Source organism: Calonectris borealis, chromosome 1, assembly GCF_964195595.1.
Source record: "Calonectris borealis chromosome 1, bCalBor7.hap1.2, whole genome shotgun sequence".
Lineage (NCBI taxonomy): Eukaryota > Metazoa > Chordata > Aves > Procellariiformes > Procellariidae > Calonectris > Calonectris borealis.
In genome coordinates, this window is record NC_134312.1 from 89,163,910 (window position 1) to 89,189,446 (window position 25,537).

Below are 25,537 nucleotides of genomic sequence, written 5' to 3' on the forward strand. Positions count from 1 at the left end.
CTGATACAAGGCAGGATGCTATTGGCCTCCTTGAAGCCATGTTTTGTTTTTCACAAAATGTACCTATTAAAATAAGTATTACTGTACTGTATTCGACATTGAAAAATCACCCTTGCTATCGAAGCATTGGAAGAAATACATAAAACAGGCAAGAAAAGTGATTCCAAATACGATCCTAATGCAGAACCTCTCTTGAGCAGAGCCTGTAGAATTTTTGTGATTTGCAAGTGGCTTTACATGAAGATTTTTTAAATGTAAGCAAAAGATATCTTCCATATCACCCAAAATTGAAAGGCTATTTCTACATTTTGTAGCAAATTTCATAGACAACTGCATTCTGCTATAGGTGGATTTCTGGGATGCAATTTCACATAGTAAGACAAGTAAGACAAGTCAATCTAATAACCTGCTTCTTACTGCCAAGATTTCTATTTCTCCTCTATCTCCCCCTCTATCCAGTCCCAACTATGCACTCCTCCCAGTTTCCTTATGCATCATTCTGACTAGCACCAGAGGTAAACACTAGATAATTCAGTTCACTAATCTGGCAAAATAGTAACACAGCAAAAAAGAACTAGTATTTTGCCAGGTTAGTGAATTGGATTGCTTACAGAAATATCTGATGAGCACCAGAGTCAGAGTAGTGTCAGGACCGTGCAGCTAAGCAAAAGGTGGGGGCAGAGCAACACTTCCACTTTCATGTGCTAGTGAGTCAGAATAATTTTGTTTGCTTAGGTATAAAATGGCTACTATATTGTCTGATAACACTGGAATACAGCAAGCTGTTATGTCTATTAGAAAGGCTTTGCATGTGTTGTGGATGGCTTACTTTTTTGCTCAAGCAACAAACAGTGAAAATGAAGATTTGCATGCCCCATAACCTGTCCATGACAACATGAAGCCCATAAGTCTAAAGAATATGTATTAATGACAACAATAGACAACATTAAAACATGTCCAAAGACATATTACTAATTCAAGCCTGCTTGATGATGGATAAGCTTTCAGTGGTGTGGAGGCCATTTTGTTCCCCAGTAAGTTGTTTTCTTTGCACTGGATTTAAGACAAACTTTCTCTCATTTCTTAATAAGCAGATGATAATAGCTATAGAAAAGTCTCTTTCAGAATTTATTATTGCAGCTGACCACCAAATAATCAGCAGCTCAATACACAAATACGTTGATGCTCTATTCTATATGTTTGAAGTAGGTGGCTGTACTGGCTAAGCACATCTTTGATGTGATGGAAGAAGTCCAAAGGAAAGGATGCAGTGAGTCCAGAAATTTTAACAAGCATTTGTGAACTGAATAAATGACAATATAGAAATATGCATCCTGAAATCTGAGAGCAACATGCCACTTCTTCAGATCTGATACCAGAATAATCATTGCTAACACTGATTTTAATCTATTTATTCAGATCGAGAATGTGACAAAGCCCCAGACTTCTTTTTTTCCTCTGAAATGAGGAAGAGACTTAAGTGGGACCAAGTCTCTTAACTTCTCGCCCCCCTTGTATGGTGATACTTCCCTGATAGTAACCAGAGACTGCACACTTCGTTTTACTGTGTGTAATGTCAGAAGGTTCTCTAGACTGGGACTAGAGAAGAAGGATATGGAGATGATAAGAAAAGGAATTCAATTTCATAGCCCCTCTTCATCTGAATGTGTTTGCCTGAAGCAAGGATAGTCCAGGTAGAGTGGTATCAAGCAATGATCTGAGCAATGATCAAAGGTATGGGAACAGGCTTCAAATAGGGAAAAAGTCCTCAGAAGGGAAATAAAATTTGCTGTGTTTAGGAAAACGGGAAGGAATGACCAGATGGCATAGCAATTGTTTCAAGAGTGGGTTTTCTGCCCTTTATTTGCAGATTTTGTTAGCTTGTGTTGGTAATAGGAAGATACTCTTTCATGGATGATTTGCAGCGCACTCTTATTCTGTGGGCTGGAGCATAGCTGTCCCTATGAGGACCCAGCACCCAGCAGTCATCAGTGTAGGTAAAACCTACATTGTTGTTTGAAGTTCCTTGAGAATCCCACAGAGACTGCTAGGATCAGTAGTGCATAGCAACAACAATTCCCATTGCTATAGATGCTATAGCAGTTGCATCTAAAGTAGCCTGAAAAGAAATCTAGGAGAAGACAAATTGACTGTCATACCAAAATGAACTTTCATTTATCTCTGTACTCTAATGGCAACTTATGAATAATATACTCTATTTCAGGCCAATTTAGCATAGTCAATTTCAGTACTGCTGCTGGATCATTTGAAATGATCACCTGAAGGCGTGATGTTAAACATTAATTCACAACAGAGGTACAAGCTTCATTTTCTTTGGAAACAGTTTGTCTTTTGAGACCTGTTAACTTGTGACCAATAGAAATACCAATACTTGGTGAATCTTTTAGAAAGACAATCTTTATTGGGAAGCAATAATACCATTATGTGACTTACCCTGGTCACAGGAAAACTTGTGCTACATCATTACATGAATACTAAACATACATTCTATCTTGCTATGCCTTTGTGTTAACCAGCACAACAGAGTGTGATCCAAACTAGGCCCTTTTGGTGTTACCAAAAAATAAACAAATAAATAATTGGGTGCATTTCTCTGATGGTAGCCAAATAGTTTGTCCTTTCACTCCATCCACAGTACCGTTTAGAAGCACCAGCCAAACATATGTGTGGAACGAATTCTCTCTTTCTGTTACCTAACACATTCACGGCAGAATGAAATTGTGCGGCTCTGTTAAAAACTATTTTTACAGGATACTGTGGAAGACTCAGAGCCATTAAAATCTAGACTTTCTTCAGTTTGCTTTAAAAAATTCCATTATGAATTGTATTTTCAGATGTAATACTAAATCTCTTACATCTTGACTTGAATTTTATTGCCTGATTTCAACAATTACAAATGGTTGCAGCAAGACTGGCTTAAATGAGTGGTGTTCTGAGTGTGGTCCCAGGCCCTGTTTCACTGATTACTGTTCAGCCTTGTGTACAAATGCAAAGTTATTAGTCCACAACTAGGCTTTTTACATAATATGTTCTGTAAACCTTTGAGAGCCAAGTGGAGAAGCCTTAGTTAAAATGTATAAATAAGTAAGTGCTTTTATAGCACCCTCTGTCTTCAAAGCACACCTTCCATTAATTCAGTGCTCAATTAAGCAAACCAGGCTCTGTGGGCCTAAGCTGAAAAGCATTTACATTATGAGATAGCATCTCTTAAAAAAAATCAAATTCGTTGGTAATCTTGACGCTCTTGTTTGATTCAGATACTAGAACTGGTAGAAAATTTTCTGTGAATGAGGTAGGGGTGTACTAGCAAAGCTGAAGAAGAGATATTAATGCTTGGAAAACATTATCCTCCCTTCTTCCTCTCACCCTTTATAATCCATTTCCACAGAAGACATATAAAGAATTTTATATAAGGTTAGGGATATAGCTAATTTTGCACTGCATGTTCCATTCTTGTGGCAGGGGACACGCAGGTTTAACTTAATTCTACATGAACCTGTATTAATTCAGGCTCTGTACCTGCACTTTTCTCAAAGGAGGGATTTATAAAGGTATAGGATGCCTAGCCAGTAACAGCACTGCTCCTACGAAAGCCAGGTTGCTGAGATAGAAAGAAGAGGTGGGTGTGGGGTATCAATCTTCTTCCTACACCTCCATACCCATGAAATTCCCAATACCCCCACTCATAGAAGGTATCAATGAAGTTTCCAGAGACAAAGCTACAGCTTTCTAACCTTACATACCTCCCAAAAGAAGAAAGCATGACTACTAGTCTTGCACTTTCCCAGAAGTGAACAAATTCAAGGGGATTTTCCTCTTTGTAATTGAACAGAATATATTCAATCTACTTCATATAGGTAAATATTAAGAGTAGAGCTATCAAAGCAAAGCTTGTTGCATAACTAGAGTTGAATCTTATGAGAAGTTCTGGATCAGATAGAAAATGAGGCTTATGAAAATGCAACTGTTCAGAACAAGAGCACCCAAAAATGGAGGAAACAAAGTTTTAGTCATGTTACATGGAGCACAGACTAGTTCTCCAGAAGGAGCTTTTTCTTTACTGAGTAACCTGATTTTGGGTTCATTAGGTTTATAGCTACCTTGGGAACAGTGGTAGCAAAAGAACCAGAAAAAGATTAGATTGGTATTTTATACAGCATTGTCCTCTACTTTAAACCCAGAATTTATTTTGCTACAAAAAGGTTGTACAAAATAGTGGTTTATTACTTCCATATCCTGTAACTTTTAACCCTCCTGTAATACTCTTTCTTCTTTTTTTCCTTACTTTATATGTATTTTCACCAGATTGGAATACATTTGAAGCATGACAAACTAAGAAAATTATGCAGAGAAACATTTTGAAATACATCACATTTAAATATTCTCAGATCTATTTTTTTAAATCGAAGTTTTCAAATTTTGATTACATTTATATTCAATTTATTCTGTGTAGACTTCTAACTTAAAATTCCTACTGCATAAAAAAAATACATAAAGTGCTGGCACTGATGTACCTTTATAATTAATGAAGAGAAACAGTCACTTTTAGTGCGTTTCACCTTCTCCTCCAGGAAGAGATGAATTCTGTCCTAAAATCACTTATTTCCCACCATTCACTTGGAAGAGTCTAAACAATATCTCATACATAGATCTCTACAGTGAAAATGTCTACAGTTGGCTAGTTGCGTTGCAGCAATGAATTTATTTATTGCTAGCACAACATTCACAACTTGCTCATTACCATTTTGTAGTCTACCTTTACATACTGGAAAGTGTCTACTTTTCATGCTGAAAAACAAAAATTAATTCTACTTTATATTAACCAATATATGCCAAAACCATATGCCAAAAACTCAGTCAAAATTTTTTCTTTGGACACCTTAAGAACCTAACAGTAATTCCTCAACAGCACATCCTTTTCCAGTCCATCTAGTAAAGCAAAAAGAAGTAGAACATAACAATATAAACTGTAACCTTACCTGAGTGCTTGTAGAAGATAATTCACATCAGTGTATTACAAATAGAAATGGTGTAAATTCTGAATGAGAAAGGATACATTCGTATGGCTCCTGTTCTTGTTCCAATTGCCAGAATTTTCTGAACTGGGTCAAAAGCTAAGGCAGTGGGTAGATAAGGAAAACCATGGCGAACCGTCTGAAACAGAACAAATGAGCAAAGTGATTGAACTGTAACCACAGACAACAGCATGTATGTTTTATGTTATGCGCATAGGAAGAGAATCTATATTTTGCCATATGTTGTAGTATTTGCAATACATTTCAAGAAAAGTATTTAAAAATATACAGTATTTTGAATACAGAGGTGAATTTCACTTGTCAATTTCTAGATATGCTCTTAACTCAGTAAACCATTTTAAACGGTTTTGTTGTAACAAAGTAGATTGCAAAGTATATGCCAATATACAACTGGTATATATTGCTTATATGGTATACTGAAACATAACCTCAATATGCAAGGCAACTGAACTGTAAATGGAAAAAAAGACACGTAATATGCTTTTAAAACACTGTCACAAATAACCTCAGCCTCAACAGAACAGTTTCAGCAGAAAGAAGTGGAACATGTCCAGGGGAAGAGATCCAATAAACCAATAAACTGAATTGAGTCTACGAGGTAAAAATCCTTACTATCAATTTAAAAAACAAAGATGCCAGAAAAGATGTTCTCAAAATGAGCAACTGAACCACTCACTCCTTCTTCATCTTTATTTATAATACTATGCTTTTAATTCTAATTTTTGCAGAGATACCTTGGGGAATAAATGAACTGAGCATGGCACAATGCATCCTTGAGTTTGAAGACTGCCTCAAATAATATTTTAAGTTATCTTAACCTGGAGGTTATGACCAATATGACCTGCCTGATTCTTATGAGGAAGAATATGATGAGGGAGAACACTAATATAAGAAAAAACAATTGAAAATAACTAGACTAGACTATACAAATACACATGAAAATGAGCTGTAATTCATTCTGTGTGTGTGACTGCTTACCTAAAATTGGGTAATAAATAGTATTTTTTTTAGTATTATAATCATAATAATAATGTTTTATAATATTTAATATAATATTGAACTCTAGGATTGACCCTTTAGTATATGGTTGGGATTGGAGAGGAAGTACTTTCAACTGAATGAAATTTAACTTTTTAAGATCTCTTTTCTGCCGTGAAATTGTGTCTGCTGAAGCATTCAGCAGCCCCTATGGAACAACTTCAATAAAAGGGATTCCTTAATTGCAGACCTGTTGAGTAAAAGGCAGCTGATGATTTCTACAACTGTATCACTCCAACTCTTCCATTATAGCTGGAAACACTTGAACTGATATTCACCAGTAGTTTGGGAACAACCACATTTATGTTCTTCAGCAAATAACCACTTCCTTAAAAGAAATCTTACTCATGTCATATTTTAATTATTGCTGATAAGGGATGTCTTTTAAAAGAATGTCTAATTATTAGTTTCTAGACTGCAAAAATCCAGAAACATATACTACTTCAGTAAGCCGTAGACAAGTAACTTACTTTTTATGTTAATGTAGACATTTATCAAAGATCTCCACAACCCTGTTTCTGGTTTGGTTTGCTTTGTGGTTGGTGTTTTTTTTTTTTTAACCTTCTCATCTTCTCAAGTGGTAGGATTACTCAAATATAAAATTTTTTATTCTGACATCTAAGCTGGAACTAGACGTACATACAATAAAAATGATTTTACCTCTCGTCACAAAAACATCAGGAATTATGAATTGTAGTATTTTCTAGTGTGTTGAATGTTTGGCCTAACTGCATTACTAATTTTCTATTATATTTGAGATTTCTGTATTTTTGTGAATAAGTGTTCTTCCTTATCTGAAAAAAACATATATTTCACAAATGATCTTTTTTTATTAATAATTTTTAGAAACCCTCTCTATAATAAAGTTTAAATTTCTAGCAATTCCAGTCACAGGAAGTTTTTCTGATGTTTAGCTATGACTGGAGCTTTCAGTACTGTTTTTTAGCTCTAAGAATGCAAAGATCAATATTTTTAAAGACTTATTTGCATTCGTGCCTATGTATTTAGCATCTGCTTTGTATTTTCAGTATTTCTGCAATCTACAGTCAGACTTTTCATTTGGAAATTTTAATTGGGTCCTGTTACTGAGACAGAACTATGTTTTAGAAGCACAGTGATGTACAACTTTTCAGGATCATAGTTCAGTAAAAATTCTGGAGCTCTAGGATTGACTCAAAAGTGTTATTTCTGTTTTGCAGCCATTTTCCAAATTTGAGTATTTACACTAATTCCAATCGGGAGGTTCTTGTGAATGCAAAATTCTGCCATTTGTAGAATAAAAAAAAAATATTGTTGAAGTTTTCTGAACATCCAAGTAAATGACAATTTTCAAGTAAAATATTTATATTTATTGGGATTCTAAATAAAGGACAAAACCAGTTTGGAAGAGGAGCCAAGCTATACCGTTCACAGTTAAGGCAGAAAAAGATGTCTTTATGATTGAGATTTTGGCACAAATTAGAGCAGCCTCAGAAGTGATTCTGAAGATCCAGCCTATTAAACAGAAGAACAGGGACAAGCTGTAATACTTCAGACCCCAAGACTCTTCTCCTCAGCCTTGGTCCAACAACCCTTCTATTTCCAAGGACTGTGAGAAAAATCAACATGAAAAGCCAGTGCATGAAGTAGATTTTTCAATTGAGCATTGATAAAATTAGCGTGAGCATGTGTAAGAGCAGTGTGAGCAGTGTAAGAATGAGTAATGATTCTAGAACTGTGCCTGGGCTTCCTAACAGCATTTACTAATACAGATGAAGAAGAGGGGAAGGCCACAAAATTAACTTGATCCTAGGGTGACAAAAAAAAGTGTGTTCCTACTTGATCTGAGTTGTGTCTAGTAGGAACAACATAGACCAAAACTATCAATGGTGAGCAGAAAATGCAAAACAAAGTAGATCTTTTTTCCAAAATGAAACTATCTCAATAGACAGCAAAAGCAGAAAAAAAGTATCCTAAAACATCAGTCTGTGTTCAAAGAAATATAGGACCTACCTATCCCGAATGCCCTAAGAAAGAAGGTGCCAAAAAAAAAAAAACCACCACTACCAAAACAGAGGGCGGGTGGGGAAGAGAAAAAGCAGACAGCAGATGGAGCCAGGACTGCTTTTCTCCACATCATCCAGCTTTCTTTTACGTCTCCTCTTTTGGCATACTGTCTCTAGAGGCAGTCTGTGCTCCTTAGGACGTACAGTTTATGTGCAATATGTGAAATAATTTATTTGAAACAGAACAATTACAAATGCAGCTACAATTTCAGCATAAATCTTTGTTCGGCTTTGTTATTTTCTTTTAAATTCTCTTTTAAATCATTTCAAGCAAATATTCTTATGGTGAATTGCATGTATAAATCATTAAAGTAATCTTTACACAATCAATTTACCTAAATGAATATAGGAAATTGATTATTTGTGCTTACTAGTATTCTACCAACGAACATTTTAATATGCTGTACAGAACATAACAACAATCTCTTTCTGTCTAAGATACCATGATATATTTCATTAGCTGAGAAAAGAAAATCGCACTAGTAATAATATGCAATATCCAGTATAATTGTTCACATGGTGTAAAACGCAACTTTTCAGTATAACAGTTTTTCTTAACTTTTGTTCTATGGTAGTTTATATTAGACTGCAAAGACACCATTTTTCCAAAGTGATTTTTATATTCTCTAAGTAGCTCCAGAAAATACAGGACTAAAGTCATTTTTAAACTGTATCAATTAAGTAATAGAGTTTATAGTCAAAACTGTTCCTGCTAATTTGCATAAACTTAAAATTTGTAACTTTTCTACTAATATTTTACAGATACCCTGTTTTGCGTAGCATCTGACAGCGAAACTGATTTACTTAGGTAAATAATTTTTGAGATCTCTATTGGTTAAAATTAAACTATGTAGTCTAAGCCTGTGACTCAGGATGTAGAATCTACTTCCAAATTGTGGCCAACAGGCCACATGCTTCTCATTGAAGCAAGTAATTGATTGGTTTACAGAATAGAGAATGAAGTGTTGACTGAAACCTATATAGCCTCTTACTCAGCTATGTAGGAAATTAAAAAATGTCAATGATTACAGCTTTCACCAAGGTTGTAGTGGTGAAAATGGGTTCTTGTAAAGATGAGCTACCATGCATTATATTGCTATAAGACCATGACATCCCTCTTTCATAGGCTTCTGTGCCTGGAATTTCTGATTGGTAAGACTGTTCCCTGCTCAGGAAAGATGGAAAGAGGACAAGATATCAGTAGGCTTTCAACCTAAGAAAACGATACAAGAGGGATACATTTTTTATTAGTTAAATTTTCATTTTTCAAAGAAATATTTTTTGTAAAAATCCCACCTTAGCTAAAACTTTCCAAAATTTCAAACCCAAGCCATGGATTCCATTTAGCTCTTAATCTACATTAGGAACCAGGGCTTCTGAGCACATTCACAGGATATTCTAAAAACTACCTTTTTTTTTTTTTCTTAGATAAAGATACCCATAGATAGTTCTTCTACTCTGTGTAAAGTTAGAAACAGTCATATGGAAAAAGCCATCTACAAAAGGGACTCTGGAGCTATAGACTGGGAAAGCTGATTGCTGTCCCCGGCAAGATAGTAAAATAAAGTCTAACTGAGCACACAGATAAAAATCATTGCAGAAGCTAGCAGAGTTTCTACAATGGGAAATCCTGTCTGACTAGTTTTCTCTAATTCTATGAAGCTGTCAGCATGCATGTAAATAAAGGGAATATGAATATATGTAAGTTTTCCAAAAGCCTTCCAATAACATTCCACAGCAATGTTATTAAAGAAACAAAGTTGTCATGGGACTGAAGAAAAGTTTTTTTGTGGACTGAAAGCTGGTTAGATAACAGAAAACAAAGATAGGGTTTAACGGATTTTTACCACGAAGAAAACCCAAGAGTAGGGTACTCCATGGATGAGTGCTTGGACCAATTTTATTCATCATCTTTAATGATCTAAAAAAGGTAGTGAATACTGAAATCTCCAAGTTCTCCAAGTTACTATCTCCAACTGATAGTAACCTCCTTTGGATAGTGAAATTCAGCACCGATGGTGAGCAACTCCTGAAAGATCTCATTAATAATAAGTGGGCAAGAAGGTGATAAATGAGCTTCAGTGTGATAGACGTAAGATAAGGCATTTAGAGGGGAAAAAAAAAATCTTACTAGGCTTACACAATGCTGAATTTGGAACTAGGATTTACAACTCAGGAAAGTGATTTTTGTGGGCATGGTCGGCATTCCTCTCAAGTCTTTGGTTTAATGTGCAGCAGCAATCCAAAAAGCCAAGTAATGTTGGATATCATCAGGAAGAGCATAAAGAATAACACAGAGGGCATAATTTTGCTGCTATATAAAACCTCTGTGAGCCCATTACTTAAGTACTATATGCAACTCTAGTCTCCACATCTGAAGACGCAGTGAAGTCAGAGCTGATACAGGGAAGGCAACTAATGCTCAAGGTGATGGACACAAGCCTTATCAAGAAAGACTGAAAGTGCTGCAACTTCAGTTTGGAGAGGAGAAGGCTGTGGGGGGATATGACTGGGATTTACATAATCAAAAGAGTGGGTAAGCTAAATGTGGAACTGTTATTTGGCAAAACCACAGAGCCATTCAAAACAAATGGAAGATTAGTTTAAAACAGAAAAAAAGAAAATACTTCTTTACACAACAGGTAATGAACTTCTGAAACTTACCACCATAGGAAGTTGTGAAGGCTGACAGTATCAGCAGGTTCAAAAAGGCATTATACAAATTCATGGACATTATTGATAAATGGATTCTAAAAGGACTGGCTAAGAGTACACTCTCTGACATCTCCAATCCAGTGATGGTGGATGATGGGAGATCAGAAAGGGAATTGACTGCAGAAAGTGATCGAACTTACTACTATCCCTAAATGACATATTCTATTGCCACTGTCAGAGACTGACTGCTGGGTGATATGGACCATTGGTTTGTCTCAGCAGGGTATTTCTTATGAGTTTATTATCTTCACCAGCAGCAGTGCATCCGAGGGAGGGAGAAAAATGAGATCAGTATTGGTAGAGAAAAACACATTAGAGAAAAAACATGGAAAATGTGGGTACACAAGGGAAAAAGAGAAGTGTTACTGAAATAGGGAATACAGGGGCAGGAAGAAAAGATATGCACAGGAAACAATCAGATTAGTAAAAAAGTTTCATAATATTTACATAGACAACTTTTGGCATAGAAGAATAATACTTTCAGCAATCAGCAAATTTGTTTTGTCTTTTAATTTTTAAATTACAAAACTTCCTTTGTTATAAAAGGTCACTTAATAAGCTATGGTAGAATTATGAGAAAATATCTGTCCTGGACATAAAGTAGACTTCAAACAAAATGTGAATTTTAACAGTTTAGTTTCACAAATACTATACACTGGTAATTATATTTATATGAAAAAATCAGAGAGATATATTACAGTATTTGAAATGAACTGACTTGTATATTATACATTTTTGTACTATGAACATATGAAACCTTTTTTTCCTTTGGAAGCAGCTTAATGTACTTTAAAAACATAAGGTTGCAAAGCCTATACTTTTAATATGTATTGTTTTCACTCTACTATTTTTAAAAAGTCTGTATGCAGACCATATGACTGTTTTTTGAAACATGCTAGCTCTACCACACAGTATGTAATTTTTCAATTTCCTCATATTGCTTGGCCCTGAAAAAGAAAGGCATCTTCCAGACAATTAGTTTAAAAAAAAAAAAAACTAAAATGAAGAAGAAATCTTGCAGTCCTCACTGAGTTCCTCTTTTCATGACAAAAATCTCAGACAAAAAATTTTCATGACAGAAACTTCAGAGATGTGTTTTTCCACTGTCATTTTCAGTTCTGCAAACTGGATGTTAAAGACTATCAAATAAGGATGATCCTATTCGCATATGATTCATATTGATTAGCCAAGTTAAGTGAACCACAGGGGAAAAATAAGGCCTTCTGAATTTCAAAAAGCATTCTCCTCATTCTCCTCGGCTTGTTCTTTGAAATATACTGTAGTGTATCAAAAATACAAAATTAATATAATTTAGACAGAAAAATCCACAAATAAATAAAATTACATTGATCCCAGAACTGCATTATTCCCAGTTCACAGCACGGGTGAGGTTGGAAGGGAACTGCACAGACTGTCTAGTCCAACCCCCCCTGCTCAAAGCAGAGTGTTTGGATTTTCATCTTACTTGTTTCATCTATTTAAATCAGTGTTGCTGTGGCCAAGCAACTGATTGACAACTACATCATCTTGCCACATCTACCACAGCACTGAGTTATAGCACAATAAGTTAATAAAATAAGTTACAAGGTAATACATGAATATAATCATCCCAAGGTAGATATTACCCCCTTTGGAGAAATCCTAAGTTCAAGAGAAGACATTGTATGCAAAATGATTTCACCTGTTCCCTTCCCATTCTTTCTAAAAGAACTCTACCAAGTTTAAAAAAAAAAAAAAAGACAAATATACAAAAAGGGAGGAAAATGGAGAACACAATGAAGGAATTGCATGCATTGTTCAGTAGATACGCTATAATGGACTTCCCATTCTTGCCATTTAAACTGGCAAGAAGAAATAGGGCATCAACTTACAGAAAAATGCCAGGGACTTTAATAAAACTATATTTGGCCTTGGCTTTAATGTAAAATAATAAAAAAACCCCAACCCTAAAACCCTGGTTTCAAAGCTCAAGTTGCCCTACATACTTAAGCAAGACTTTTGTCCAAATGGGGAATCATTATAGTCAAAGTAATTCAAATAGTAGTTCATATTGATTTTGTTGTTGTTATTGCATCATTTAACCATATTACTCTAGAACTTGAAATAGTTTGGTTCAGAATAGCATCTGTCTGATGGAGATCTGTTTTATGGGTATTTACAAGAATTGTAAAATCATTCAACATACCTGATAGCCCTGAAAGGAAAATATTTTTGTCTTCACTATGACTGTGGATGCAGAGAATAACATAATTTCATAACTTCAATAAGAAATAATAATAAAAAAAATCTGTTTTTATTAAAGTTACACCAGACCAACATAGCAATAACTAATTAATTTTGCATGTCTTCCCATTTTTTGATTTTCTGGAACTTTGCTACTTCAGGCGATTACGTCTTGTTCTGTTATGGCTGATTGTGGTTACTGCTTTGATATAGAGGTTTTATTTGCTGCTTTCAGAATATTTTAATTTTAAAAAATCAGCCATATTGGGGAATTTAAAAATTTTGCAAGAAAATTCCATGCTACTACAATAGAAGAAGATTTTGCTACTACGATAAAGTTCTTGAAGGTTTTTTTTTTTGAAAAGCTATAGAAACACAGTGTTAAAACCCTACTTTGATATAGAGATAATCTGTATTATTGGTGTATTCCTGTGGAAATCTTTTATTTTGCAACATAACTTGGCATTCCTGTATACAAATGCTATTACCAGCATTTACAACATTGTTTACTATTTATTAGTAATTTGTAATTAATCTTCTCCTACCTTCTTTTTGTGTGCATATTGTATGCAATTTGAGGACGTTTTCCTCTGATGTTGAATCGAGAATTTAATCTGGAGATACTGGCCAGCATCTCGTCTCACATATGGTGAAGATATATTCCAAATGAAATGAAGATATTTTGTGGCAGCTTTTTGCCCTCTAACAGCAGAGAAATCCAGCAGATCTTGCACATTACTATCCCCGCTGCATTGCCCATAATGCTACCAAGGGCATAGCTCACAGACACAAATGAAGACACTATATCCAAAGATCATAAGAATCAGGTCTCTGTTTACATAACCACATGCCAGTTTTCCTGCCTTTGCCTCACTCAGTGAGCGTTTAAAAAATATATGTAGGGACAAACGATGACTAAAGTAGGGTTCTTTGGACCCGCTACAATTAACTTTTATCCATAGATACAATGGAATGTATATGTAATACAACTGATGCCGGACAGGTGTAACTGAAAACACATTTCCATCCTTAAGGGATACAATAGATGGAATGGGATGAACGAAGCCGAGATGAACGTTCATAATTTATTTAGTATGACTTTTTGCAATGTCCAGTGGATAATGCAGAGATTCTCTCACAGGAACCGTTGCAAAGAACGCACACAGAATAGCATCCATCCTTCCCATATGTTGTGCACTGTTCAAACCAAATGTGATGGAGGACAGGAACAAAATATAAGCAGACACTTCAAGAAAATAAAAAGATGCGGTAAAGACTAGATTGCTACACATATAGACGTAACTGAATACTAGCTGAATAAGGGACCTGACTTCTGAGTGTTTGACCTCACAGCATTCTTATATAGCAGATTTTTTAATGAAATATAAGCAATTATTTTTAATTGATTGGATTCAAACTCTGCAAAAAGACATACTACCATATAGACCTGTATCTGCACATATACCACTGAATTCAGTAAGGCTGAATACATGCCTTCATCAACTCTAAGCCTTAAACACTAAGGGTCATTTTTTTTTTCAGTACTGTATACAACTTAACTTCAAAGGAACCATAAAAAGTGTACCTCATCAGACTTTGACCCTAGCTACAGGCGACAGATTGTCTCTAGTATTTTTTACTATTCATAGTCTTCACTGGTGATCTGTTAGGAATGGGCACAGCACTGCCCAAAGATAACATCTTATTACATTTGAGCATATTTACAAGCCATCTGTACCTAACAATATTGCTTTCTCTCCTCTCCACAGATGCACATTACTTACACTTCCCATCATACAGTCTTCTAACTTTCCCCTATAATGACTCTAACATACATTGTGACAAATTAGTATATCCCTATAAGCTGCTTTTATAAACACTTTTTTCTTAGAATAGCCAATAGACCAGTGCATTCATGTAGCTTAGGGTATATTAGTTCACTTCTCTACTGCTTCCTTTTATCTGTTTGTAAAGTGAACGTACTAATACTAACTTTTCACAATATTTTCACACAGACCTCAAAAAGGGATTTGGGCATATACCATACACCAGGGAGCATCAGATGTCTCAGAATAAGAGTCAGTTATGAATGGAGATTCATCTACACTAACCAAGTGAGAATGAGGTCTGTCTTAGATTTAGTCCACCTCCGCTGAGGACAGCTGCATGTTTTACGTATATGTATTTCTACTTGGAAAAAAAATCTCCCACTACTTCATATTTTTATTCATGAACCTCTAAGTAATTTCTCAGTCATTTCTTTAAAAAATGAAGTATAAGTCGCCTTCTTTCAGAAGTAAGTAGGAAAAAACCCAATGTTTTACACGACAGCTCTTCGATCAGAACACTCCCTGAGGCTGACTTCCTCCATCTGCCCAGAAGAGATTCAAAATCACTTTTCCCACTACAATAGTGAGAAAATTTCTCATTAACTAACTGGTGGCCCACAGGTGAGGTACAGTATATCCAGTGTGTCCAGTTCCCACTAACAGGTAATAACAGTTAAGAGGACAAAAATGATGGAACACAAAATAAAGGAGAGACAACAAGGGAAAAATTGGGGATGGGAATTAACTTTGTGAGAAAAGTCCTGTGTCCCAGGTATAAATTCAGTACAGTTCTCACAGGATGAGAGATTGTAGGGGTCAGGCCTGTGCTACGTAAATGTGAAGACACTGCATTCCTCAGTATGTTCCATGGGTTTTTCACCATTTCCAGGATATCCAGGGATTTCCCAGTCCCATCATCATCAGCTCAGGGAAGGAAGACTGGAGTTCTGTTATGATGGTCTGATCTCTGAACAAGTGCCTGTGACCCCTGAATAGAGAGAGTATTAAGCTATCCTTAATATATACTTTCAGTGAGGATGGACATTCTGTCTGTCTTGTGAGGAAAAAGTACATCCTGAATTTCAATTCTTTATCCAAGGACTCCATATGATTGAAATTAATGAATCCTTGGATTAAAAAAACAAAACAAAACCCAAAAAAACTCACTTGAAACGGCACGCAAAATTACAGTAAATAGTTTAACTTTTTAGGTTGCCCTGTGTGGAGTCAGGAGTTGAACTCAGCGATCCTTGTGAGTCCCTTCCAACTCAGGATATTCTATGATTCTTATATTGCTAAAAATCCAAGGTCAACCATAAAAAGCAGAAAAATTAGAACATACACGAACTAAGATAATCTATGCAACATGAATTTGTTCCCCTCTTGTAGGGATTAATTAAATTATCTTTTTCTGCCATAGAACTTTTGCCTCACTCCATGCATAGCACAGTCGGGTCTGCCCTATGAATAAACCAAAAGTAAACAATTAAAGAGCTGTTGTCTGCCAAACTTGTCTATTTGGTACAAAATAGGAAGGTGCAAGGTACAATTCAGATAGAAAATTGCAGAAAGGAAATTCTATCAATGCTCTTATCACTTAGTTTTATAAATGATCAAGCCAAGGGCCATGAATTAAGCTTTTCACATGTGGCTGCTAATCATGTTTCCATTTTGTGATTGACCAATTTGAGATAATGGAGGTTGATGATATTCATACATCTTAGGTACAATTCACGGGTCCATTGTGAAGCCAGAATTCCATCTGTAATCATTTGAGACAGGAAGGAAATTCAGAACCATTCTGACTATTTAAGGCGGACATATAAATTGACAGTATGAATAACTAGCCTAAAGACTACTCAGTAGGTGTGCACAATACTTGCAACAGAATGTGAAAACAATGGGAGGCATAACAGGAAGATGTAAGTGGCATAAAAATGTTAAATATGCTAAAAAAATGAGATTCAGAGAAGGTCAAGCTGGAAACTCAAAACAGTAGACACTAAACAATCTGGCATTTGGCATTTTCTGTGCCTCAGTTCCTCACCTATACAGCAGGAATAATATCTCCATCTCACAGAAATATTATGAAGTTCAATGCATTAACATTTATAAAGCTTTCAAAACTACAGTGGTGAGCAATTCTCTTGTGAAAGTCCATGGGCAACTTAATATTCAGGTATGCTCTGAGTTCTAAGTATGCAAAGAAATACTGAAGTGCTTTCCATTGAGCAAACACGATTTGTTTTACTAAATTAGACCTATAGAAGAAATATGGCATCATGTAATCAAAGGTAGTATGCGCAAGCAAACAATTTAAGAAATTTGGAACTTTCGAGTGCTTTGTTTTGCAACCTTAAAAGTCTTAAAATGGTTTTGAAGCTGTAATTGCATGTGTTGGCCATGAAGGGTCTACATTAATGCATTTAGGATTAATATTTGATTAACAATCAAACATAGTTATGCAAAAAGATCGGTATTTGCAAAAAAACAAAATAAGAGAGTCCCGTTATACTACTTCAGGTAGCTTAAAAATCTTCAAAGTACTTAAAAAAGAATCTTTTAACATGCTATGCTCTTTACCACTGATGAGTCCCATTTATAATTAATACAGACATTTAAAAAAGAAAAGTACATTATGCTCATCACACATTTCATAAAATTACCATCATCTAATTACAGAAGTGTTATTTATGACTGTAGTTTTAAACAGAATAAGGTTTTGCACCTAACATTATATCCAAACTCTGGTATATAGGAAAAATCCTTCCCAACATTATCTTATTTACCATTTAAGTATCAAATGAACTCCGAGCACTTGCAAGTAAGGGTTAATACTTATTTTAAAATGGGTTTTCTCTGAAATGTAGCGCTTCACACACATTTTTTTTTCCCCCTGAATGACCTTACTAAGGAAACAACACAGATTAACCAAACAGCTCAAGCTAACTAAAACACAATGGATAGCTTATAACAAAGATTTTTTTATTGTTATTATTCATAACCAAAAATAGAACTATATGCTACTGTAGAATTGTTCTTAAACTGCCATTCCAAAATTCATCCTCTCTCTATTATCATTGAACTGTAGCGTCATGTTGCATTTGCAGTTAAAGTATCTACTTGACTGCTGTCAGAGGGACTAAATGTTCATCTTCATAGGTTGAGAAAATAAAGTGTTACCATCTATAAACTCTGGGAATTAAAATTTAAAACCACCTTACAGGAAATCCAGATAATTTAGATATTTAAATTGGCTACTGATTGGATGCATCCTGAGGGCCTCTTTTTGTCAAAGATGAGTAGGGTTACGAAGGCACAATTGTAATCGGCCATGGGCTTCCATACCAGTTTCAACAAAAACCTAAAACTCTTCTGGCCTCCATGGGTTTGTATAAAGATTGCATAATGTGCATACTGAAACTATGATATACTATCAATATGAATAATATTCAAAGGGATGTTTCTTAGATAGCAAGACTACCCAGTAATAACACTGAAGACCAGTTTTGAAGAGAATACAAATCTCATGCTTTGGGGTTTAAAGGCAGTCCATAACCATCAGCATTTGGGGAATAATTCTGTGAGAAGATGATTAATTTGGCAGCTCTTGAACCTTTTCTAGGGTATCTGGTTGCTGCCTACAGCTAAAGAAAATGTACTGGACTAGATTAATTGTACGTGTAGTAAAGTGCAACTGTTACTATGCTCTTAACTGAGGTCTTGATTTCAAACATTTTCTGGATAAAGTTACTGACATCATGCTCTACAAATTCAACCTTATGATTGTTCTTCAAGAAAAGCTCAAGTAGTTCTCTATGGGAGATTTATTTTCATGAAGAATATGCACTTTATGTTCAAAAAATGTATATCTTCACTCTTATTCAGTTTTTCCCAACTGCGTCATCCCCTAACAATCAACCTTCTGCAAAAGTAATAAAATCACTGTTTTCTCCTTTTATGTTCTTTCTGCTCAAAGTTTTACTCAAATGATTTACAACACCCTAACTGTGATCTTCTCACTTCCTATATTAATAGGAGATCTCTCCCCAGTGCTGTATTTTAGTTTCTATATGCTATGGACAAACATATGTGAGCCTAAAAATCCTTGCTAGAAAAAAAACATATATACAGAGAGAAAATACAAAGAAACAAAACCGAGGAGACTAGGTCTATCCCCATTAAAATTAATACAGACTTTACTGTATTCTACTGGATTGTGCCTAGTTTTTTGGCATTATGCTGCTAGCTCACACATTCAATTAATGTGAACTATAATCGATCTTTTCATGATTTCTATTTGGATACCCAAATCCCAAGAGCAGCCCTAGATATAACATAAACTATACCTCAGCTTCCTGTTGTCACAAAATACAGTTCTGACAAAATTTCACATTGCATGAATACTTTGAAAAGGCTGCCACTGATTCGTTAGTACAGCTACCAACATATAAATTTGTCACGCTTAAAAAAGGCTGTAGCTATTTCATATGTAACAGTTTCAAGAATACTTCACTTTTAGTCTTTCAGTACAGAAGACTACATTAATGATTTAAATATAAATGCCAAAAGTAACTAATTGTGAACATCTCGGTGTAAAATGAAATATTCAATTTAATTCTATAAAGTTCTAATCTATATCTCAAAAAGACACTGTGGTAATAAGCATCCTAAAAATGTCACAAAATGGAGAGACAGCTTTCAGGTGTGTTACTAATGAAATCAGGTGTTCTACCAATAAAAACAGTGTTCTAGCAGAGGATTGGATCAGTGGTTTTAGTCAAGCAGACCTCCCACAAACTTCAGAAGCGCAATTTATTTAAATAAAAACTGCAGGGCAAGGCCCTTTAATTCTTAAGTATGAGTCAGCTTTTATGTTTCATATCTAAATGACGATTTTATAATCAGCAAAGAAAGGAAAACCAGTTTGGGATGCTACTTAGACTGTGAGCCCATCTGCCTTGATCTTGCAGATCGTAACAAACCAGAACTGCCATTAGCTTTACTCAGTTCTGTGTGCAGCAGGATCACAGATCCTTAAATATGCAGCCTATATAACTTACGTAACTTAACATGAAAATACACAACTGAAATACCAGAAGTTCTACACAACAAAAGCTCGGGGAAGACAAAGCTTGGATTATATGTGTACCTCAAATTGATTGAGCTACAAATCATGGCTCTGATCCTGCACCCTGAAGCATGCAGGATGAAAGCTGCACCTGCGCCAAGTCCCACTGCCTTCAGTACACTTGATGAGTACATAACGCAGGATTGGGGCCTGTGGGGTTTTGTTGGTTCAAACATGCTTGAATGTTACTAAACTGTAATATAGCTGATTAAGTAGAGCCTGTTGAATAAACACTGCAGTATTTTATGAGCACATAATCACTGAGTATTTTGGAAGTTTGCTTTTAGCATAGTTTTGTATCTTGAAAAAAGGAAACCGGTATTCTGTATACTATAGAGTAGACTTCTGCAGTACCATGCATTCATAAGCAAGCGCTGCTGCAAGCAACCAAAAGTCTTCCTATACAAATATTTACTTTGTTGAGAACATTTTAACCTGAGAGCTAAGACAGGCAAATATTGCCTACTGAAATCTTCTCAAAATTACATACTACACCAAGTAGATCTATTTCCAAGCAGATCTATCAGCCTATTTCCAAGCAGATCTGTCAGAACATAACACCAACTGTCTTCAAGTAATATCAAGCCAAAGAAGGGAAATAATGGAGATTACGCAGAAAATTAATTTGTTTTCATCTTATGTTGCCATCTTTGCAAATATACTATACAAAATAAAAACATAATCATACTAAATACAGATCTTTGGCCCTATCAAATGACTTAAGCATGAAGAACTATGTTGAGTTTTAGCCTTACTTAGAAGTCTCAGAATGTCAGACCTTCTAATGATATTTTAATGTATCTTGATTATTTGCATTATCTTTTTACTGAAGTGACAAAAATGGAAAATCGCTGTACCGAATACCTGGAGTTTCACAAAATGCTAAACTACTGTGTACATAAGCAAAAGGACTCAAATTCAACCCTGGGAAACAGGTATGACTCTAATGCACTGATGACTGACACTCTATTAAACTACAGAATAATTTGACTCAAAAGGCCTGGTTTTGGTTCAGGATGGCAAAGAACTATAAAACCTCCAGAAATTAGAATTATGCAGAACCTATTCCAAAGGTCTCTGACTCTTTAAGTCATGGGGGCTCATCCTGCTTCCCCTGAACTCTGTAAGAGTTTTGACACTAGCTGTAACTGAAAACCAAATAGAATTAGAATCATGGTGTCTGAGATCAGGAAAGCTGCGTGTTTCACAAGGACCAGATCTGCACACAAACTGTCTTATAGGCTTGTCTTGTTTGTTTATGTTTCTTCCTTCTTCCCAAAACACAAAAAGAAATAAGAATGTGCTGGAGTTGGCCATAACCTAAATTTCAAATCAATTGGTATCTGGTTAATAAAAAGAAAGTATACTTAATAGGTCAAGTTCATTTACTCTTAATAATGTAAATTGCACTAATTAAAACTCTGGTTTTGAAGCTTCTAAGCAAAACAAATAAACAAAACTTCTAGTAAAACCAACAGAATTAATGTCAAAATTAAGGATAACAACAGAGGATCATAATATAATCTCTCCTTTTGTTTTTGGTCTTCATTACAAAAGTATGATTTTCGTATTCCAGGGTTGGTCAGAAATAGTTTGTACTGATTTTACTTGCGCGTTTCAGACCACCACTGGAAGCTCTGTTGCAGAAAACAGATACAAAACATAAAACACACAGGGATACCTTATGCTTTCTACTCCAAGAAAATTCCCACTTAAGGACCTAACCAACACATAAAAACCAATGCCAAACAAATTTGGCAACTTTTGGTATTTATGCTGTCCCACTAAGTTTATTGTCATACAATCATAATCTTCAGTACTAATGCTAAAAAACCACCCTGAATCTACATCCAATCCCTCAAATAATTGAAGTGCTAGGTCCAGTAATCACAGTCTTTTATTTCTAGCTGGCGCCTTTTTCTTAAAAAAGGGAAGGAAAGGAAGAGAGGATGAGAAGAATGAGGAGGGGAAGTAGATGTATACGATTTTGAATTTCTAATGACTTGTAAATGTTATCTGTACTAGCACCAATTGATTTGCTTCCCTGCCCACAATCTTGTTACTAGTTTGGGGTCCAAGCATGAACTTAGGATTTGGCCCTGAATGCTGAAATCAAGATTTTTATGAATTTACTGACCACCCCAACTCTGCAGCAGAAAGAAAAAAGCATTAACAAGATCTCTGTCTTTTAATTCCAAAGTCCTTATACAACCACTGCAGTTCTCAAGTAAAAGGCTTATTGGTATCATATTAGGGCCCCCCCCTCCCGTAGCTTTTATTATTTCCATAATAAAAAAAATTACAGCCCTTACCTTACAAATTTGAAAATAATCTGAAGTGAGCGTCTCCTGGATCTCATCTCTGGGAGTCCCTGCAGCTCCTGCAGTCCCTCCTGGGTGCACGGAGCCACCGCTAGCCCCACTTCCACCACCACTGCCACCACCACTGCTTCCACCAGGGGATGAGGCAGTTAAACCATCCAAAACTTTGCGAAAATTAAATTTCTTCATTTTGGAAAAATCTTTTGGAAGATTTGGGGCGGAAGAAAGGATGTGTCGTAACACATTCAGCTACATGTAGTGAAAGAAAAAGTCTTTAATGGTCCTCTGAGTGAGGCAGCACTTTAGTCCCTTGTACCAAACAGAACGTCAATATTAGGTGTAATTGACTGAAAAATACAAAGGCTTCATTTTGACGTAAAAGCTACCTGGAAAGGTCCTTTCAAAAAAATAACAAAAAAATCCACAAGCAGCACAACTAAGATCTACGTTCAAACAAGGAACAATGGAACAACCGCCATCGGGTTCTCTCACAAAATCCACATTTAGCAGTGACTAAAACCGAAAAGTAAATAAAAAATTCAAGCCGACATCCAGAACAGTAGGCTCCATCTCCCTATCTTTTCTGCCTAAGATTTGCCTTCGGTACTTGATTATTTTAACAAAACTACAAAAATTCGGCTACATTCAATTTCCTCGTCCCCTCAAAACCCTTTCAGTCAGAGGTATCTTTGCCTCCAGGGTTTCGGAGGAGCGGATTCCCTCTACCCGCCACCGCTCTCCGCCCGTAGCCGCTGCCGCGACTCCTGCTAGCTAGTTACCTGCCCGCCCCAGCGAGCGCCGGCAGCCGCTGCTGCCCTTGATCCTCCTCTCCCCCTCGGGCTCCCGGCCAGGAGGGTGCGCGGCCGCCCCACAGCGGGGTGGGAGCCCCTCACTTGCCTCACCACCCACCCGCCCCGCGCCGCCCCGGCCGCCGCTCCGTGAGGATCGAGCGACGGTAACGAGCGACCCCCTCAGCCAGCCCGGCCGTCCCGGGCTGACCACCTGTCCCGTCCCTGAGGTGACGGACTCCCTCAGCCCTCCCGCCCGGTCACCGAGCCTGTGCCGTCGCCGTGCCCCCAGGGCCGCTCCAGGGGGACCGGACTCCCTCGGCGCCGGGGGTAACCGGGATGACGCGCCTGGCGCGGCCGCTCGCTCTGAGGCGACGGTTCCTAACGCTCCCCGGGGGTGCCGGTGCCCGGCGCGGCGCGAGCGCGGGGAGGAGCGGGGCAGGTGAGCAGAGGGCGGCGGCGGCGGAGGCGGTCCCAGCCAGTTGCGGCGGCTCCCGCCCGCCCGGCGCGCTCGCAGCCGTTCTCCGAGGTACTGAAACCTCCACCACAGGCGGCGGCAGCCGCAGCTGCTGCTGCTGCTGCTGTTGCTGTTGCTGCTGCTGCTGCTGCTGCTCCTCCTCCTCCTCCTGCTCCTCCTCCTCCCTCCTCTACGCCCCGCCCCGTCCGCCGCACCAGCGCGCGACCGGGCGCCTGCACCCCTCCCCTCGCCTCCCTCGGCGCGCGCGCCCAGCTCCACTTGGGGGAAAGCGAGAGGGCGGGAGAGCGGGGCAAAGGTTGGTGATTGACAGCAGCGGCAGCTTCCGATTGGCTGCTGAGGGCAAGTTGGGTGGATGTGAATGGCGGAGAGGAGAGGAGGGCGGGGACTGCTCTCAACGGGTTCGGCCGTCGGTCGGCTCCAGGCGGAGCCTCAGGCCGACACTTGCTACGGTAGGGACAGCATGGCTGACCGCCGCTGTGATGCGCGGCATCTGATTGGGCCGCTGCAAAGATGGGCACGCACTTCCACCAATGGAAAAGGCCGCACCGCGAGTTTCCCCGCCTCCCCCGGAGCTATGAGGCGCCTGCCCTCCGCGACGCCCCGCCCTCCAGCCCGATCGGGCGTGTGGACTTCGGGGGCGGGGCCAGGCTCGTGGCGGGGAATCTGCGGGCAGCGCGGGGGCGGGGCCATCTCCCCCGCCAGCCACGCCCCAATGCGGCGAGAGCGGGAGCGGCCCCCGGCCCGGCGGGGTGCGCAACGCTGCGGCCGCCCTGAGGGGGCGTGGTGGCAGCACGCGACGTGGGGTGGCATCTCCGGCCTCTGAGGTGCGACGCGGCACGAGGAGCATCAATACCGTACACAAGACTCTATAAAAAGGTTATTCAGGTCAGAAACAAATAAGGTAGCTGTTAAACGTGACTCGCGGCACAGCGCTGTCAACGTAGTTGGAAGCTTGGAACTGAATAAAGTGTAAGGAAGAAACTTGTTCTGTCCGGTACTAAATATATAGCACCTCTTCGTGTATAATAAAATCGTAGAAGCGATGCACATTGGTCATCTCAGTTTGCAGCACCTTCAGGAGTGCGTAGTACAGTTCTGATACCCGCTCTAATACCTAATCCATATTTTGTAAATACTAAAGTTCTGTGAAGCAAGGTAATATGTGTTTATTTCAGCTTCTTACACTAAGCTAAGTGGTTTTTTTTTTTTTACTTCAGCTCATCCCTGTGTGTTCACAGGTACTCCCCATCTGAACGATAAAAAGATTCCAGTGAAGTTCAAAGAATCACTGTAGCTTCACCTATGTCCTCATGAAAAATAAAGGATACATTGCTGATGAAACTGGAAAGGTTGGTAGGTTTCTGTAGCCAGAAAAAAAGGAACAGAACTTTGTATGGGAAACAAAATATATGAGCACTATGGCTAGGAGACAAAAATGAAAAAAGGGATGGAACTGAGTAAGGAAATCTATAAAGGTGTAAGTGCATAGTTTGGGAGAATAAGGAAAAGTCAAAACTCAGTTGAAGCTATTTGAAGAATGCCATGATAGTATGTTCACCACAGGCAATGCAAGTGAAAAGAAAAAATCCAATATAATAATAAAATCCAAAAGAAAGATAAAAACATGAATTGTAAATAGGAAAGGGAAAGATAAGGTTAAAAATGAAATAATTAGGATGAAGAAAATGTCACAGACAGACTTGCAAAAAAGACAATAGACTGGGAGTCAGGGGGTGCTAGAGGAAGAAAATCTGATAATGTAATAGTCCCACAGTTCTAGGGAGGACGGAGATAAGATGGTTAGTTTTAAGTAAAGAAAAGGAAGGAGCAAAATTAGAAGAACGATAAAAAGCCTTTGGAAGTGGAATAAGATGCATACATTTTTGGAGTATCAACAACGTTTGTCTGATGG

General features: G+C 37.7%; 1 protein-coding gene across 3 annotated transcripts in view; it reads right to left on the reverse strand.

Moving 5' to 3' along the window:
- STXBP5L (syntaxin binding protein 5L) overlaps positions 1-23,142 on the reverse strand; it is a 207,360-nt gene extending 184,218 nt beyond the window's left edge. For all 3 annotated transcript variants that reach the window (XM_075166333.1, XM_075166324.1, XM_075166315.1), the window contains exons 1-2: positions 22,351-23,142; positions 5,078-5,175 (exon numbers count right to left, since the gene is read on the reverse strand). In XM_075166333.1, coding sequence (XP_075022434.1) covers positions 5,078-5,175; positions 22,351-22,548 — 296 coding nt within the window. In that variant the 5' untranslated portion in view covers positions 22,549-23,142. The remainder of the gene's footprint in view (positions 1-5,077; positions 5,176-22,350) is intronic.
- Positions 23,143-25,537: the final 2,395 nt, after the last annotated feature.